General features: G+C 49.9%; 1 protein-coding gene across 1 annotated transcript in view; it reads left to right on the forward strand.

The window, feature by feature from the left end:
- The window catches only part of NOX5 (NADPH oxidase 5), a 106,381-nt gene extending 89,443 nt beyond the window's left edge, over positions 1-16,938 (forward strand). Inside the window, 11 exon segments of the mRNA XM_034994621.1 lie at positions 290-443; positions 672-795; positions 1,299-1,316; positions 1,916-2,138; positions 3,735-3,867; positions 5,826-5,968; positions 7,787-7,916; positions 8,094-8,214; positions 13,382-14,070; positions 15,728-15,891; positions 16,810-16,938. Coding sequence (XP_034850512.1) covers positions 290-443; positions 672-795; positions 1,299-1,316; positions 1,916-2,138; positions 3,735-3,867; positions 5,826-5,968; positions 7,787-7,916; positions 8,094-8,214; positions 13,382-14,070; positions 15,728-15,891; positions 16,810-16,938 — 2,028 coding nt within the window.
- The last annotated feature ends 317 nt before the right edge of the window (positions 16,939-17,255 follow it).

Genomic DNA, 17,255 nt, shown 5'->3' on the forward strand with positions numbered 1-17,255 from the left:
ATGTTAGCCAAAGCTTCTGTGCTTCTCATGTGTTTAGGTAAAAGTAATACCAGCAGTCATTCTGTAACATTTTCTCTTCCTGCCCCAATTCCGGAGACCCTGCTTTGGACACCTCGGCTGTGGACCTAGGGGGGCAGCGAAGGCTTGGGGGCAGGGGAGATGGTGAAGGAGCCCATTGGGGAGGCACAGCCCGCTCAGAGGGAGGCGGGGAGACAGCTGCTGGGGAAAGGAGAACGGGGCCGAGAAAGAGAGAGCCAGGTGGGGGCTCTCTGCTGCTGTGTCCAGCCAGGTGCTGATGCTTGGGCGTTGCCTGACATGGCCGCGGGCCACCTGGCTGGCCCAGGTCCGGCTGCTGGACCAGAACATCCACTTCCACCAGCTCATGGGCTACGTGGTGGTTGTGCTCTCCCTTGTGCACACTGTGGCCCATGTTGTGAGCTTCGGTGAGTGGCCTGGGGCTGGGGGAGAGGACCTGGGTGGGCCTTTCCCCAGCCCAGGACGTGGGGCACAGCCCCTGTGTGTCCTGCAGGCCCAGTGGGTGGGGAAGGGGTGTCCTGTATCAGCCAGCGGTCTGGATGGAAGTCTCTACCCGTGTGGGTGTCTGACGGGGAGGGGCGGGGCCCCCGAAGGAACAGTGGAGAGGGAAGAGCTTGCCTTGTGCTCGTCTCCAGCGCTCCAGGCTCAGTCCGAGGCCAGTGCCTTCCGGTTCTGGGAACTGCTGCTCACCACCAGGCCTGGCATCAGCTGGGTCCATGGCTCAGCCTCCCCGACCGGTGCTTGTCTGCTCCATCTCCTGTGTCCGGAGGGGTGGCCCCTTGTCCCTTTGCTCTCCCAGGCTGGGCTTCCCTCTCATTTCCTGCAGAGCCCAGGAGGTGCCCAGGCTGATCTGCATATCATGTGCGTGTGATTTGGGGTCTGCCATTGGGTCGTAGTATATGTCTGCCAAGTGGAAAATGTTTTGCTCTGGAAGATTCTGCCTTTTTGCTGGCCTGCCCCCTGCCCAAATTGGATTAGATTATAAAGTGGACCTGTGGTTGGCGCCTGGGTGGCTCAGTTGGTTAAGCGACTGCCCTCGGCTCAGGTCATGATCCTGGAGTCCCGGGATCGAGTCCTGCATCGGGCTCCCTGCTCGGCAGGGAGTCTGCTTCTCCCTCTGACCCTCCTCCCTCTCATGCTCTCTGTCTCTCATTCTCTCTCTCGCAAATAAATAAATAAAATCTTAAAAAAAAAAAAAGTGGACCTGTGGTTCTCTACCTACGAAGTTATTTTAGGAATTAAATGAGATAACATATGTGAAGCCTCTACCTATTCACCTGGCACACAGATGCTCCCAACAGGTTAGTTCCATTTTCACTCCCCTCTGTGTAGTGTCCTCAAGATGCAGGAGGTCCCAGATTTGGCTTGGAGCCCCCGGGGCTGATCTGGTCACATCAGATGGACGTATACAGAGCCCCAGCAGCAGTCCTTTGACGTGGGACTCCGCATCCTCATTTGACCAATGAGGAGTCTGATGCTCAGACAAGTAATTTCCCAGCCCACGCTCCTGTGGCTAGGGGCAGAGCCGGTATTCATGCTCTTTCTTCTCCACGCCCAGGAAATTACTGTCTTTCTTTTCTTCCCCCTGAGAAAGGGTCAATGTGATGGGGACACTGATGCTCATAAGCCCTTTGGGGGCACTCCACTCTGGCCAGAATATCCCTAGGCAGACGTTTCAGATGTTTGCTGCCAGGACCAGGAATGCTTATGTGATCTCTGGGCCAAGCCCCCAGAATAAAGAAGCCCCAAAGCTTCCCATCCCAAGCCTCCTACCCAGCCCAGTCCCCAGGAGAGGGTGTGTATGACCAAGGCTCTGGGTGCTGCCCTGGCTTTGAGGATGGCCCTGAGCTCTGGCCCTGTTCCACCCCCAGGTCTTGAGCTCTGGAAGCTTACCAGCCCCTCCCTCTCCACCCTCACAGGTGTTCTTCTGGACCCATTTGACCTACCTCCCCATGTGGATTCTGCTCATTCTGCACGGGCCCATCTTCTGGAAGTGGCTGCTGGTCCCTGGCATCTTGTTCTTCCTGGAGAAGATCATCGGGCTAGCAGTGTCCCGCATGGCAGCCCTGTGCATTGTGGAAGTCAATCTCCTCCCCTCCAAGGTGCGAAGGGGAGTTGAAGGTGGAGGGCGCAGCAGCCGGATACCCTGTTAGACCCACAAGGAAATAGGGACTAGCGTAGCTACAGCCCCTGCACGGTGGAGGAGACGAGCAAAGTCCAGGATCCGGTCTGGCCTTCAGGAGTGACACTGGAGGCGGGGGAATGACAGGTAGGCAGGACACCACTACAGACCAGCTCACGAAGCATATATTAAGAGCCTGCAAGTTGCCAAGCCCTGTGCTAGGTAGCAGAGACACAGAGATGGCTCAGGCACTGTCCTGCTTGGCCCTGCATTAGAGGGCAGGGTGGTGCGGGTGAGAGTAGAATGTCAGGAGGTACAAAACTATCCTTGAGAGGTCAGAGAAGGCTCCCGAAGGAGGAAGGAGGTGCCACATCAGGGTTCTGAGAGACGAGCAGGAGTTTGTTGGATAAACAAGACAAGGAAGGGTACTGCTGGAACAGGAACAGCACCAGCAAAGGCACCGAGTTTGGGAGGGTATACTGTACCTGGGGATTGTGGGTAATTTGGCACAGCTGAAGCCAAGATGCCAGGGAGAAGGGGTGGGCGGGGCCTGGTGGGCCCGGAGGCTCCTTGCCCTGCAGGCAACGGGGAACCCCTGCGTGGGTGGGGGAAGGGGACAGTGGTATTAGGCGGGTCTGTGTTCCAGCTAGATTTCTACAGTCACTCTGGAAGATGGCTTGGTGAGGACTATTTACGAGGCTGTTGCACATGTGCAGATGAGAGCTCCTGATGGCCTTGACCTTCAACAGGGGCTGTGGGGTGGGGGTGGGGCAGCATATCCCAGACAGACTCAAGAGGTAACCTGCTGCATTTGGGGGTGGGAGAGAGGAGGGAGCCTAGGACATCTCCCAGGTGTCTGAGTGACTGGGCCATCTGTGGGAAAAGGGAAGGCAGTTCCAGGTGGGCTCACCTCTGGGCAGTTGAGTGTGAGGACATGGAGAGTGATGCGCTTTATATTGAGGCTCTGGCCTCAGACGGCCATGATGAGATTCGCATCCCATGGTTACCTCGCTGGTGGCCTTGAGCAAGCTCCTTAGCCATCCTGAGCCTTAGCTTCTCATCTGTAAAGTAGAGAATGAATGGCATCCGTCTCAGAGAATATGGCTGTGAGGACAGAGATTACACTTTCCGTGCTTCACACAGCTCTGGCACCCAGTGAGTGCTCAGTGAACTGAAGCTGTGGTCCAGGGGGACGTCGTTCTCCCAGGGGAGATGCCCATGAGTGGTTGGAATCCCAGCCAAATGCTACAGAAGTTCCACACAGGGGCTAGAGCAGTCAGGGGGCTTTAGCAGAGAAGGGGCCACGAAAAGCAGTGTTTACCTCCTAAGACGTGGGATCAAGCCATGAGCCTCACTTCAGACACATCTCAGCTCTCCCTTTCTCTGATCACCGCCCACCCCCCACCTGGCAGAGGGGTGCAGGGGGAGCCCCACTCACAGGCACGGGAGGGTCTCAAGTCTGGGGCCCACCAGGGTGGTGGTGGAGGAGGATGGCCCGGCCTCTGCCCTCTTGCCCAGGGGGCCCCCCAGCAGCTTTGAGCCCGCATGGATGACCCTGACCTTCTTCTCTCCCCAGGTCACCCACCTCCTCATCGAGAGGCCCCCTCTCTTCCACTACAGAGCAGGCGACTCCTTGTACCTGAACGTCCCCAGCATCGCGCTCTACGAGTGGCAGCCCTTCACTATCAGCAGCGCTCTGGAGCAGAAAGGTATGGCCACCCCTCCACGCACTTGGCACGTACTTACAGGGTCCTGCCAGGTGTTGGGCACAGGCTGGGAACTGGGAACACGGGAGTAAACAAGACCAGAGACCCAAAGTTGCCCTCCAAAAGCTCCCTCCGAAACCAGGAAGCAAATGCCTGAACACTTCCTGACTGGGGAGGTCAGGGCTGGGCCAGCTGCCGTGAGGATCACATGAGGCCCGGGCATCTTCCCCCATCCCTGTGGGCAGGAGCCCTGTGGAGCCTCGAGGCAGCAGAATCCCTCGAATCCTTCTTGCCCATCCCTGGACCACTCCCATTTCTCTCTGGCTCCCCAGCACCCACAGAACTGCTCAGCGGACCTCTGGCCCCCAGCCCCATGTGTGCCTGCCTTCTGGTCCTGGGCTGTTGTTGGAGCCAGTTCCTGGACCTCTGCCCTCTTCCTAGGCCACTTTCCACCTTAAGTGGTACTTCTGGCAGGAATTCCTTGCATGACCTATGACAGCAAGACCCTTGCTCGACTTCATGAGGGGCCAAGGGTCCTGCTTTTTGTTTTCTCTGATTCATCCCTACTAAAAGCTTTAGCTCCACTCGGGTTGCCTCCCAGGGAACCCCAGCTCCCAGAGTTCAAGGTGCAGGCCCAAGGCAAGGGCTCCCCACGTGAGGCTGCTCACTGCCTGCCCTGGAGTCACCTGAGTGGTGGCTCGATGTACGGCGGGGCAAAGGTGGGGGTGGTGGCAGGAGGGGCAATGTTATTTTCTTCCTATGTTTCTTCCCTGTTCTGCTTCTCAAGAAGACATATGCTCTCAGAAAATTCAGACAGTATAGAGATATGTACAGAAGAAAATTAAAATCCCTCAAATAATTCCATCCAAAGAAAGCCATTGTCAGTCTTTTGGTGATCTGTCTTAATATATTTTTTAAGATTTTATTTATTTATTTGTCAGAGAGAGAGAGAGAGAGAGTGTACGCGTGCACACAAGCAGGGGGAGTGGCAGGCAGAGGGAAAGGGAGAAGCAGACTCTCTGCTGAGCAGGGAGCCCGATGCGGGGCTCGATCCCAGGACCCTGAGATAACGACCTGAGCCAAAGGCAGACGCTGGACCGACCGAACCACCCAGGTGCCCTGTATTAATATTTCTTCGTGGTTCTATAGGTATAGAGAGAATTTTGCATACACGGAATCACACTGTTCATGCTGTTTTGCAGCCCATTTTTTCTCCATGCACAGTATGTCCTGAAGGCTTTTGCATGTCTGTTCTTTTAAAACAAAAACTTCCCTCTGTGGCTGCATTGTGTTCCAGTATACTGATATTAGTATGATTATAATGACTGCGTGCACTGTAGGGAGGTGTCACCGATTGGACCCCTTCTCCAAGGGGTTTCTTCAGGGTCTCAGCTTGGAATCTGCCTGTCTCCTTGCTCTAATGTTGTGGATTCTCTCTTGGGACCCTTCAGCAGAGAAGCCAGCCCACACCGCCTTCTACCAGTCATCCACTCCGCAGAGAAGCTGAATAAGGACCTGTTAGGTCCCAGGCACTGGGCGCAATGAAAGCCATTGGTCCCACCACAGACTGAACACCTACAGTGTGCAGAGCCATGGACAAGCACCTGGTTGAATGTGGGAGGGAGTGGTCCTTGCATTGGTGGGACCCTGGCCTCATGGAGGAGGCAGGGCCTGCACCCCCGGGGAGCTCCTAGGGTGCTCAGGGTCACTCTGACCCCTGTCTTGGCAGAGGAGACCGAACCCTTACTTTGTAGGCTTAAGTTGACTTCATGGATCTCACACCGGAGAAATCAGATTTCCCAGTCCCAGGGCTGTGACTCTGGTTTGGGCCTGAGGAAGGACATTTAGTCTGGGACTTGAACAGTTAATGCCCAGCTCCAGTCCCTCAGGTGAGACAGGCCTGCTCCCCGCTGGAGGAACCCATGCTGAACCCCCGTGCCCCTGCCCTGTCTCTTGCTCAGACACCATCTGGCTGCACGTCCGGTCCAAAGGCCAGTGGACAGACAGGCTGTATGAGTCCTTCAAGACATCATGCCCCATGGACAGTGGCCGCAAACAGCTGTCAAGAAGGTTGAGGATGAGGAAGAGCCAGAGGAAGGCCCAGGTAGGTGGCTTCGGGGGAGGAAGGGTCCACCGTGGGGACAGACCCAACAGGGACCCTGTGCTGGCGGCTGGTGAGCATCCATCGTTGAACAATGGCTGTATACGCTGGCTAGACTGCTGCACAGGGAGTGAGGCAGCTGTGAACTGTGTGATCCAAGAGCCTGACCACGCCAGGTCCTCCCCAGTCCCATGCCCTCCTTTAGAAGCTGAGGGACAATGGAAAGAGAGAGGAAATTGAGATCAGAAAAGCCCACCTCCATGTCTCTGCTCCAGCACGTTCTAACTGTGCACATCCTTTAGCCTCACCTTGCACATCCTTTAGCCTCACCGAGCTTTAGCTTATTCATCAACCACCTGGAGGTGGTTCCCATCCTTGGCCTCCCTTTCTCACACGATTCTTTTAAGGACCGATGATGGAATGAATGCAGGTAAACTACTGAGCTGACGGGTCAGCAGGGTCCCCGTGGACCCTTCATCATACCCGTCAGCAGCTTCGGTGGTGGTATTGTTATCTTCTGAGCCCTGATGAAACCCACAAAGCTGACAAGTTGCCAGTGTCTGGAATGAATACAAGCTCTTGGAGGTTTGGGAGGAATACAGCGAGATCACAGTAAGAATAGACAGAGGAGGCTGAAAGTGCCTGGACACAAAGCTAGTAGACCGTACCATTCAGCTGGGAGACATGTTAACAATGGGAAAGCCTGCCCAGGGTCAAAGGAAAAGAAGTCCCGGGCCTGGCTCCGCCCTGCCACGCTCTTGTGGAATTTAAAGTCCAGGGGAGAAAACCAGGCAGAATCCTGCCAGGCCAGACCAGAGGCAAGCATCCCTCTTCTAAGCTTTAAAGCTTTGGGAAATGAAACGTAGGTAGAAACAAGCAGGGCGTTCTCTGCTCTTACTCAGGGGATGGAGGAAGCTGGCTCTCCAAACCAGCTGAGTCCTGCACCCCAGGAATCAGTGGGTAGATACATGAAAGGCTGTGTTTCTTTGGGACCTTAGGCACCACTGCCAAAGAATAAGTTGGCACAATCTTTCTGGCAGGCAGTCTGGCCACATGCATCAGCATCTTAAATATGTGGACCCACTGGCCCAGCATTTCCATTTTTAGGGCTTTGTCCTAAGAAGTTAATTGGATAGTTGCACAGGAAGTGCGTTAATCTCCTTGTTCATTCATTCATTTAGCAATTTATTAAGCATAGCACCTACGGTTTTCCAAGGACGGTTCTAGATGCTGGAGATCTATCAGTAAACAAAATTGATGCAGTCTCTGCTTAACTTCTGGAGGGAGAGCTAGACAATAAACAAACAAAATACATGCATAATGTGTCAAGTGAAAATAAATGCTATGAAGGAAAATAAATCAGGGTAGAGGGATAGAGACAGGAAAGGTGCTATTTTATATATGGTGGTTGTTGTTAACAATAATGAGAAAATGGGAATACTCGAAATATCCAACAACAGGGGTGTAGCTAAATAAATTACGCTTATCATGGAATAGTAAGTCCCTAAAAATGATTATGTAACTGTATATGTGTTAGCATGGAAAGCTAGGCCATCTGATGTACTAAGTGGAAAAGGCAGGTTAAAAAGCGGTATGTTTCATTTATGTAAGTGTGTGTGTATGTGTGTCTGTGTGTCTGTGTGTGTAAGTAAAAGTCTGGAAGGACATCGAAAAATATTTATAGAGAAGCTATTCCACTTTATTCAGGGTACTTTTTCACTTTATTCTTTCAAGCCCTGTAACATGGGAGTCTTTACAAACTAACACGTATTGATTGCATGATTTAAATAACAAAGCAATTTCCACTTTGAAACTAAACAGAGTTTGCCGTGCCAGCCCATCCATTCGGGAACCTCCGTACAGGGAGCAGTGGCCTTCGGCAGGGACGTCACCGTGGAGCTGACCTCCTACGGGCCCAAGGGAACTCCACAGCAGGGGGACCTAAGGCCTGGTAAGCAGGGGGACAAAGGAAGGGGCTCCAGCGCGGTGGGGAGCTCTCTTATATTTTTACATTCTCTCAACCACACTTTTGGTATTTGTTGTGATATGTTTGTCTATGTCCACAGTGTTAAGTTTAACTTTATAAGGAGATGCCAAACTGGTTTTTCAATTTCTGTGTTTCCATCAGCAGTGGACGAGAGTTCCAGTTGCTCTGCAGCCTTGCCAACATTTAATATTGGCCGTGTCTTACATTTTAGCCATTCTAGTGGGTATGTAGCAGTATCTCAGTGTGCTCTTAATTTGCATTTCCCTAACAACTGATGATGCTGAGCATATTTTCATGTTCCTATTTGCTGTTTGTGCATTTGTAAAGCGTCTGTTCAAATATTTTGTCTACTCCTTAAATCTAGTTTTTTGCCTTCTTTTTTTATTAAGTTGTAAGAGTTCCTTATGTATTCTGAAAACAGGTCCATTGTCAGCTGCACATTTGACAAATACATTCTCCCCGTCTGTGGTTTGTCTTTTCGTTTTCTTAAACTGTCTTTTGAAGGACAACATTTTGAAATTTCAGTGATGTCCCGTTTATCAGATTTTTTCTTTCATTCTTCCTACTTTTGTGTCCTCTCTAAAATCTTTGCCTCACCCAAGGTCATGAGTATTTTCTCCTAGAAGTTTTGCAGTTTTAGCTCTTCATTTCAATCAGTCTCATAGTGAGTTCCACAAGGTATAGGATATTAGGTCACAATCAGTTGTATTCCTATTTACTAGCAACAGATAATTAGTAATGAAAAACTTTAAATAAAAAATTTAAAAACATGAAATACTTAAGGATAAATTTAGCAAAATATGAGCAAGTCTGTACACTAAAAACTACAAAACATTTCTGAGAAATGGTTTTATGTTTCTTGTATTTGTAATTCATTGAATTTCTGGGATGTGTGGACTAGTTTTCATCAGATTTGTTTTCATAGTTTTCATCAAATTTGAGTAAATTTCAGTCATTTTTTTCTCTACATATTTTTATTCTGTCTCTCCTTCCTGTCACTTCAATTACACAGTTAGACTGTTTGATATCCCACAGGTCACTGAGACTTTGCCCCCCCTCCCCATCTCTGCTTCATTTTTGAGTTTTCTACTGTGTGTTTTCACATTCACTGATCTTTTCTATTGCAGCACCTAATCTATCATTCCCTAATCAAAATCTCAGCAGGCTTTTAAAAATAGATACTGAGAGGGGCACCTAGGTGGCACAATTAAGCACCCAACTCTTGATTTCTGCTCAGGTCATGATCTCAGGGTCGTGAGATCAAATCCTGCATCAGGCTCCATGCTCAGTGGGGAGTCTGCTTGAGATTCTCTCCCTGCCCCTCCCTCCACTCATGTGCTCTCCCTCTCTCTCTCTCAAATAAATAAATAAATCTTTTAAAAAAATAAATAAAAATAGATACTGAAGCTGATTCTTTTGGAAAGCCAAAAGACCTAGAATAGCTGTTAATCCTCTCCGTTTTTCATTTGTGCTGTTGTGTTTTTCTTCTCTAGAAGTTCCATTTGGGTCTCTTCTATGTCTTCTGTTTCTCTCTTCATCCTATCTGCTCTCTTTTATTTTTACATTCTCTCAACCACACTTTTAGTATTTGTTGTGATATGTTTGTCGATGTCCATCATCTCTGTCATTTCTTGATCTGCTTCTAAGTGACTAATTTTCTCCTAGTTATGGAACATATTCTCCTACTTCTCTGCATGCCCGATAATTTTATTGGATGTCAGGCATTGTGAACTGCATGTTGTGTGTTCTGGATTTTGTGGTATTTCTTTACCCAGTACTGTACCTTGTTCCAGTGCACAGTTGTGTTACTTAGGGGAATCGGGATCCTTTCAAGACTTGCTTTTAACTTTTGTTAGGGTGAGGGCGCCTGGGTGGCTCAGTTGGTTGGGCAACTGCCTTCGGCTCAGGTCATGATCCTGGAGTCCCGGGATCGAGTCCCGCATTGGGCTCCCTGCTCAGCGAGGAGCCTGCTTCTCCCTCTGACCCTCCCCCCTCTCATGTACTCTCTCTCATTCTCGCTCTCTCAAATAAATAAATAAATCTTTAAAAAAAAAAAAAACCACTTTTGTTAGGGTGAGTGCAGAGTAGGTGTTAGTGTGGGGCGATACCTCTGTGGGCTCTGCCCACTGCCCTGAACATTGCAAGGTCTCTCCACGCTTGTTGATGGAAACACAAACTCTTCCCAGCTCTGTTCGAGCTCCCAGTACTGTTCAGCCTAGTGTTTTCTGGTAATTTTCTTTCCTGTATGTATTGGTTAACACTCAGCCAAAGACTTAGCAGAAACTTTATGCAGATTTTTGGAGCTAGGGAGCTCCCTTCCTCCCTCCCTTCCTTCCTCCCCTCTTCCCTTCCTCTTTCTCTTCTTCCCCTTGCTCCTTTTCCTTGCAGTTCCCTTTCCTCAGTTTTGTGACTGACTGCCTTGTGTCTTCTCAACGCAGTGAGACCAGCATCAGGCAGTGAGCTGGGCTCACTTCATCTGTTTCCCTCCCTCAGTGACTACAGTCCTGTGCTGCTTGGTCACATGAGTCTGGAAACCATTGTTTCATGTATTTTGCCCATTTTTCTAGTTGTTTAAGGTGAAAGTAAATATTACTCTTTTTCCTCCAAGATAATTTTTTTAAGATTTATTTATTTTTTGAGAGGGAGAGAAAGCGTGCAAGCAGGGGGAGGGGCAGAGGGAGAGACTCTCAAGCAGACGCCCCGCTGAGCACCGAGCCTGACGCAGGGCTCGATCTCACGACCCTGAGATCACGACATGAGCCGAAACCAAGAGTTGGATGCTCAACTGACTGAGCCACCCAGGCGCCCCTCCGACATAAATTTTTAATGTACATAATCTGCTAGTAGAGATGAACAGGTGAAGAAGCATAGGTATTGATTGGGGGGGTGAATGCTCAGTATTCTTCCAGATGAGGTGGCAGTCAACAGGGGTAGAGAATGGTCTAAGGTACAGGCTAAACAGCTTAGCATGTACGAATTATTTTCCTGTTTGGTCCCTTCTTTTATTCTTTCATCAAAAATGAATGCTGTGATGTCCACAATAGCCAAACTGTGGAAAGAGCCAAGATGTCCATCGACAGATGAATGGATAAAGAAGATGTGGTCCATATATACAATGGAATATTATGCAGCCATCAAAAGGAATGAGATCTTGCCACTTGCAACGACGTGGATGGAACTGGAAGGTATTATGTTGAGCGAAATAAGTCAAACGGAGAAAGACATGTATCATATGACCTCACTGATATGAGGAATTCTTAATTGCAGGAAACAAACTGAGGGTTGCTGGAGTGGGGGGTGGGGGGGGGGGGATGGGGTGACTGGGTGATAGACACTGGGGAGGGTATGTGCTCTGGTAAGTGCTGTGAATTGTGCAAGACTGTTGAATCTCAGATCTGTACCTCTGAAACAAATAATGCAATATATGTTAAGAAAAAAAAAAAAGAAGAAGAAGAAGAAGGTAGCGGGAGGGGAAGAATGAAGCGGGGGAAATCGGAGGGGTAGACGAACCATGAGAGACGATGGACTCTGAAAAACAAACTGAGGGTTCTAGAGGGGAGGGGGTGGGAGGATGGGTTAGCCTGGTGGTGGGTATTGAGGAGGGCACATTCTGCATGGAGCACTGGGTGTTATGCATAAACAATGAATCATGGAACACTTCATCTAAAACTAATGATGTAATGTATGGGGATTAACATAAGAATAAATAAATAAATAAATAAATAAATAAATAAATAAATAAATAAATAATAAAAAAATAAAAAAATAAAATGAATGCTGTGAATGTCCCCCCACCCAGCCCCGCAGTCTCCCCCTGCCCCCCCCAAGGGTTGCTGCCTACGTTTTGTGCTAAGCCAAGGCTTAGTCTGATAGCCTGTTTCTCTGGGTTCATCAGAGTCTTCACAAGACATCTTTGTGGAATCCTGAGGTTTTTGTCCTGGGTTTTAAAGTTAATCTGTTAGAATCATTGTTTTGTTTTACTTATGGAATAATAATATGAGGAGGAATATCTTTAGATAGGTTTCTAACTTTGGAGAATTGGTGGGGAGGTTTTATACTGGTTGAGTTCAATGGAACCAGATCTTTGGCTGTTTAATTATCCTAAGGCTGCCATGAGTGAATTAAAATTCCTATGATAAATAGTTTAAAAGTTCAAGTAATCAAACGCCGTTTTTGTTTTTTTTTTAAGATTTTATTTATTTATTTGACAGAGAGAGACACAGCGAGAGAGGGAACACAAGCAGGGGGAGTGGGAGAGGGAGAAGCAGGCTTCCCGCAGAGCGGGGAGCCTGATGTGGGACTCGATCCCACTGGGGGATCGAGACTCTGGGATCAGGACCTGAGCCGAAGGCAGATGCTTAACGACTGAGCCACCCAGGCGCCCCTCAAACGCAGTTTCTTATAAGAAACATTCAAACAGATGTAGTTTATTATAACAAACGTTCAAAGCCCTAAAGCACAAGTCAACAGTGTTTGACACAGAATTGGTAAACTTTAGAATGTTGCAATAAAGCTCCTCGCCCTTTCTTGTAAATAACAATTATAGCAAATATTTATAGAGCCTCAACTTCGTTCTCAATGCTTTTATGTATATTAATTTATTAGAAACGCAATTTTATGATGACAAGCTAGGGGGAAGTTTAGATTTCATTTAAATTTCCTGGTTGCTGGTATATAAATATTTGCTATTTGCTTCTTCCTAATCTGTGTAAACAAAGGATAACAGCAAACCTGGTGCTTTGCCTTCTCAAGGCCCTTGAGTCAACGACTTTATTACCTCAAATTTCTTCCAGGGTTTTTCATTAACTGCAACAGAAACCCATGACTTCTGATCTCAACTTTAATTATTTACCAAGGTTTGAGTTCAAGAATGTGTGGCTTCCCGCTTTTAATTTCTACAGCTTAAGCTTCAAACATTCTGTTTGAGTTTGAATCTTTATTCTATACCATAATAGCTATCGAAACTTGGGGACATTATTGAACTGCTTTGCTCCGATTTCCTTATGCGAAACATAGGGATGTAACTAGTACCCGCCTCATAGGGTTGTCATGAGGATTCAATGAACTCATCTGTGCAGCACCTGGAGCAGTGACTGGAGCTTAATAACTGCTCAGTAAAGTAAGCAGCAGCAGTAGTACCTGTAATAGTAGCAGCAGTAGTAGTAGTAATAGTAGTTGTAGCAGTAGCTCTAGTAGCAGTAGTACCTGTAATAGTAGCAGTAGTAGTTGTAGCAGTAGCTCTAGTAGCAGTAGTAGTAGCAGTAGCTGTAGTAGAAATCATAATAGTAGCAGTAGTATCAATCATAGTAGTAGTAGCTGTAGTAGCAATCATACTAGTAGTAGCAGTAGTAGTAATAGTAGTAGCAGTAGTAGTAATAGTAGTAGTAACAGTAGCTGTAGTAGCAATAGAAGTAGTAATGGTAGTATAGCAGTAGTAGCAATAGTAGTAGTAGCAGTAGTAGCAATAGTTGTAGTAGTAGTAGCAGTAATAGTAATAGTCATAGTAGCAATCATAGCAGTAGTAGTAATAGTGGTAGTAGCAAGACCTGTAGTAGCAGTAGTAGTAAGAGTCAGAGTAGCAACCGTAGCAGTAGTAGTAATGGTGGTAGTAGCAATACCTGTAGTAGCAGAAGTAGTAGTAAGAGTCAGAGTAGCAATAGTAGCAGTAGTAGTGGTGGTAGTAGCAAGACCTGTAGTAGCAATAGTAGTAGCAGCAGTAGTAGTAAGAGTCAGAGTAGCAATAGTAGCAGTAGTAGTAATGGTGGTAGTAGCAAGACCTGTAGTAGCAATACCTGTAGTAGCAGTAGTAGTAAGAGTCAGAGTAGCAATAGTAGCAGTAGTAGTGGTGGTAGTAGCAAGACCTGTAGTAGCAATACTAGTAGCAGCAGTAGTAGTAAGAGTCAGAGTAGTAACCGTAGCAGTCGTAGTAATGGTGGTAGTAGCAAGACCTGTAGTAGCAATACCTGTAGTAGCAGTAGTAGTAAGAGTCAGAGTAGCAATAGTAGCAGTAGTAGTAGTGGTGGTAGTAGCAAGACCTGTAGTAGCAATACCTGTAGTAGCAGTAGTAGTAAGAGTCAGAGTAGCAACCGTAGCAGTCGTAGCAATAATATGAGCAACGGTAAGAGCAGCAGTGGCAGCAGCAGTAGTATTTAATGGCTGTACAATGGAGGATACAGCTAGTGGTCTGCCATGCTCCTGCTACTGGACCTTTTACTTGTTCCGATTCTCCACTCGCATATATAAAGCTGCAATTAATAGGTATGTGCACACAGTTTATTTCCTTCCTCTGGATGATTTCCTTAAGAGAGTGTCCCAGAGATGGAATGGCTGTCTCAAACACAACAGTTTTGCAGAGGACGGAAACCATGTCAGGTCATTCTCCAGCGCTCCTCCTTCTCCCTCCCACCACGGTGTCGCTCTCCCCGCCCCCCTCTCTGGGGATAGGGACTCTGAGGGAGGGGAAGAAGGGTCAGGGCTCTCTCAAGTTAAGTGATATGTGAAATAAAATGTTTTCTCCCTCCTAGGGCCATTTGCATTTTAACTGAGACCTTAAGCCAAAGGAAAAGGGGGCTAATGGCAGCATATGAAACAATAGAGAGCCAGCTGGGATGGCATGAATCCTTTAGTCTTGGGAGAGGAGAAGGATGAAGTGATCATCAGCTCGTGGACCAACGTCTCAGATCAGGCCCCGTCATTTCTGGCTTAGACCAATGCGCAAGTGGAAGGTGGTACCCACCAGCCTCTTCCCTGTTGTGGCCCACATGGAAAATGGTAATATTCGTCTGCCATGTCAGGGAAAATGGAGGAAGCTGCTTGAGCACAGAGGTGCCCACCAGGGAGCTCCAGTTGCCCTGAGAGCCGAAGGGATCCAGATCTCAGCAAACCCGTCCCACTGCAGGCCCTGAGCTATGGACACCTGCCAGTATCCAGGCCTGTGTCCAGGCAGAGCCAGGCCAGTCTCTGCCCTGTCCCTCCTGTCCTCTGGCTCCCCTTCTGGGAAGCTCTTCTCATCCTGTCACCCCCTGCTCCAGCACCCACTACCTGCCCCCATTTGCCAGCTGGGCATTCAAGGCCTTTCCCATTCCGGCCTCAGTGCGTGTCCCAGTCTCATTTCCCATCTCCTGTTGCTCCTGTTCAAGGATCCTGCGTTCTAGGCGGGCAATCACACCACACCCGACACACACCACGTCTGTTCAAGCCCCTCATCCTTGGCTCATCTGTCCCCCCTTCTTAGGATGCCCTCCTTTCCCACACCCCGCCCCAGCTTGGAATCGTGACCCTCTCCCAAGACCCGTCCCAGCCCCCACCCTCCCAGGGAGCAGCTCCGTCTGCCCAGCCCTTCTCTGTAGATCGGTAGCATTGGCCATCTGACCCCGTCATTCAACCCTTGCCCCTTTGGTCTCGGTTACCTTTTCGGCTGTGCCGGGCCTGGGTGCCCAGCCAGACTGAACACACACCACGAGGTGTGACAGGGCGTGAGCTTCAGAGCCCAAGGACTGCCATGCTGCCCTGGGATGCCTTTCCCCTTCGAGTCCTGAGGTAGCTGTGGGGTGCAGGCCAGACAGTGGATATAGTTACCGTATATGCCTGGCGCAGAGCAGATTCCGCCCCAGCAGTGGGCCAGCTTTCCTTTCTAAAGCACTGGTGGGCTGAAGGTGTGAGTCCTGAGCACCCGTGGTCTCGCTCCGAGCCCCGGGGACAAGGGACTGACATCGTGCCCTGTGCCTATCGCGGGCGTGAGCCCCTCCGTGCCACCTTTGCCTCCCACCACCCAGGCCCCTTCCTGGAGCTGCATATGTACATGACCTCTGCACTGGGCAAGCATGATCTGAAGGTCATTAGCCTGCAGATGGCCCTTGACCTCCTGGCCGAGAAGGAGAAGGACTCCATCACGGGCCTCCAGACGCGCACCCAGCCTGGGCGGCCTGACTGGAGCAAGGTAAAGGCTAGCGAGAGCCCCGCCGCCTGCAGGGACCAGTGGGGCTGAGAGCCTAAGGCCGTGGCTGGGGAGGTTAGGGCCGAGCAGCTAGGGAGCGGGCACGAGGCCAGCATCCAGGGTCCAACCGGGATCACTGGCGCCATGACTGGCTCCCCTTGTTCCAACTTTGGGCTCGGTTTCCCCATCTGTTCAGAGAAGAATTTAGCCAATTTGACCTCCTAGGCCTCCCCCCAGCCCTGACTCCCTATGAACTGGGGTCAGAAGGCCTGAGTAGACAGGGTCTTGGGGAAGCACCAGGTCCTGTCCTTCCCAGTACAAATGGAAAGACTGAGGCCCAAAGGCACAAAAGTTTGCGGTCTTTCTATTTTATTTCTCAGATTGGTTTTTAAATTATTTTTCCCCGAGTACTTACCAGTCGGAGTGCAGTTTGTGTGAGGTGCCAGAAGGTACTGCTTTCCCATCTGCGTAAGCAGAATTTGGGGTGGGAAAGGGTCTTCACTGGGGGAACAGTCAGACTTTAGGAAAGAGACATTTCAGTGGAGGCACGTGACTGCTGGAGGACTAGCAGGATGTCCGGACAGTTGGGGTTCAGCGTGCCCACGGGGCCCTATCCCTGCCCCCAACACTGCAGTGTCCCCGCAGATGTGCTCCAGGAGTGGAGGGCCTGGGTCTTCTTGTCCAGCCCCTTCCTGGGGTCTGGGTCAGGTTGGCGGTTGAGCAAATGGCCCCCCAAAAGAATGGCTGCGTGTTGGACCCTCTGCTCTGAAGCTAAGCACCTGTGCCTTGGAGTTCCTCATGGGGACAGAGGGACATCACTGCCGACCCATTATGTTGTCAGTTCTAGCTGGGTGTGTCCCTGAGCGGGTCCACAGGCTCACTCCCCTCCCTCTGCTCTCTCCTACCCGGTGTGGGCTCCAGGTGCTCCAGAAAGTGGCTGCTGAGAAGAAGGGTAAGGTGCAGGTCTTCTGTGGCTCCCCAGCCCTGGCCAAGGTGCTCAAGGGCCCCTGTGAGCAGTTCGGCCTCAAATTCTTCCAAGAGAACTTTTAGCCTCGTCTCTCCCAGTTCTGCCCAACCCATACTGCCAGCCAACTCGATCACATTGCTCCCAGGCCCCACAGAGGCCAGCCTCAGAGGACCCACCTAGTCTTGCTCCACACCCAGGGCAGATGGACTTCCTGCAGGACCCAGGGGAAAGGGCAGTGGCCTGCGTGGTGCTGCTGTGCATTCTGGGATTGCCGAGAAACTGACCAGGCCAGAGGCCGGCGGCTCCGGAAGGGGGTGCAGAGGGGGCTCCCCAGGCCACTGCCCCTCCAAAAGTCCCCTGAGGGAGTCTTTCCCGTACAGCAGTGGTCCCACACCTGCCT

The sequence above is a fragment of the Mirounga leonina genome, unplaced genomic scaffold, assembly GCF_011800145.1.
Source record: "Mirounga leonina isolate KUSES-001 unplaced genomic scaffold, KU_Mleo_1.0 Mir_91, whole genome shotgun sequence".
NCBI lineage: Eukaryota > Metazoa > Chordata > Mammalia > Carnivora > Phocidae > Mirounga > Mirounga leonina.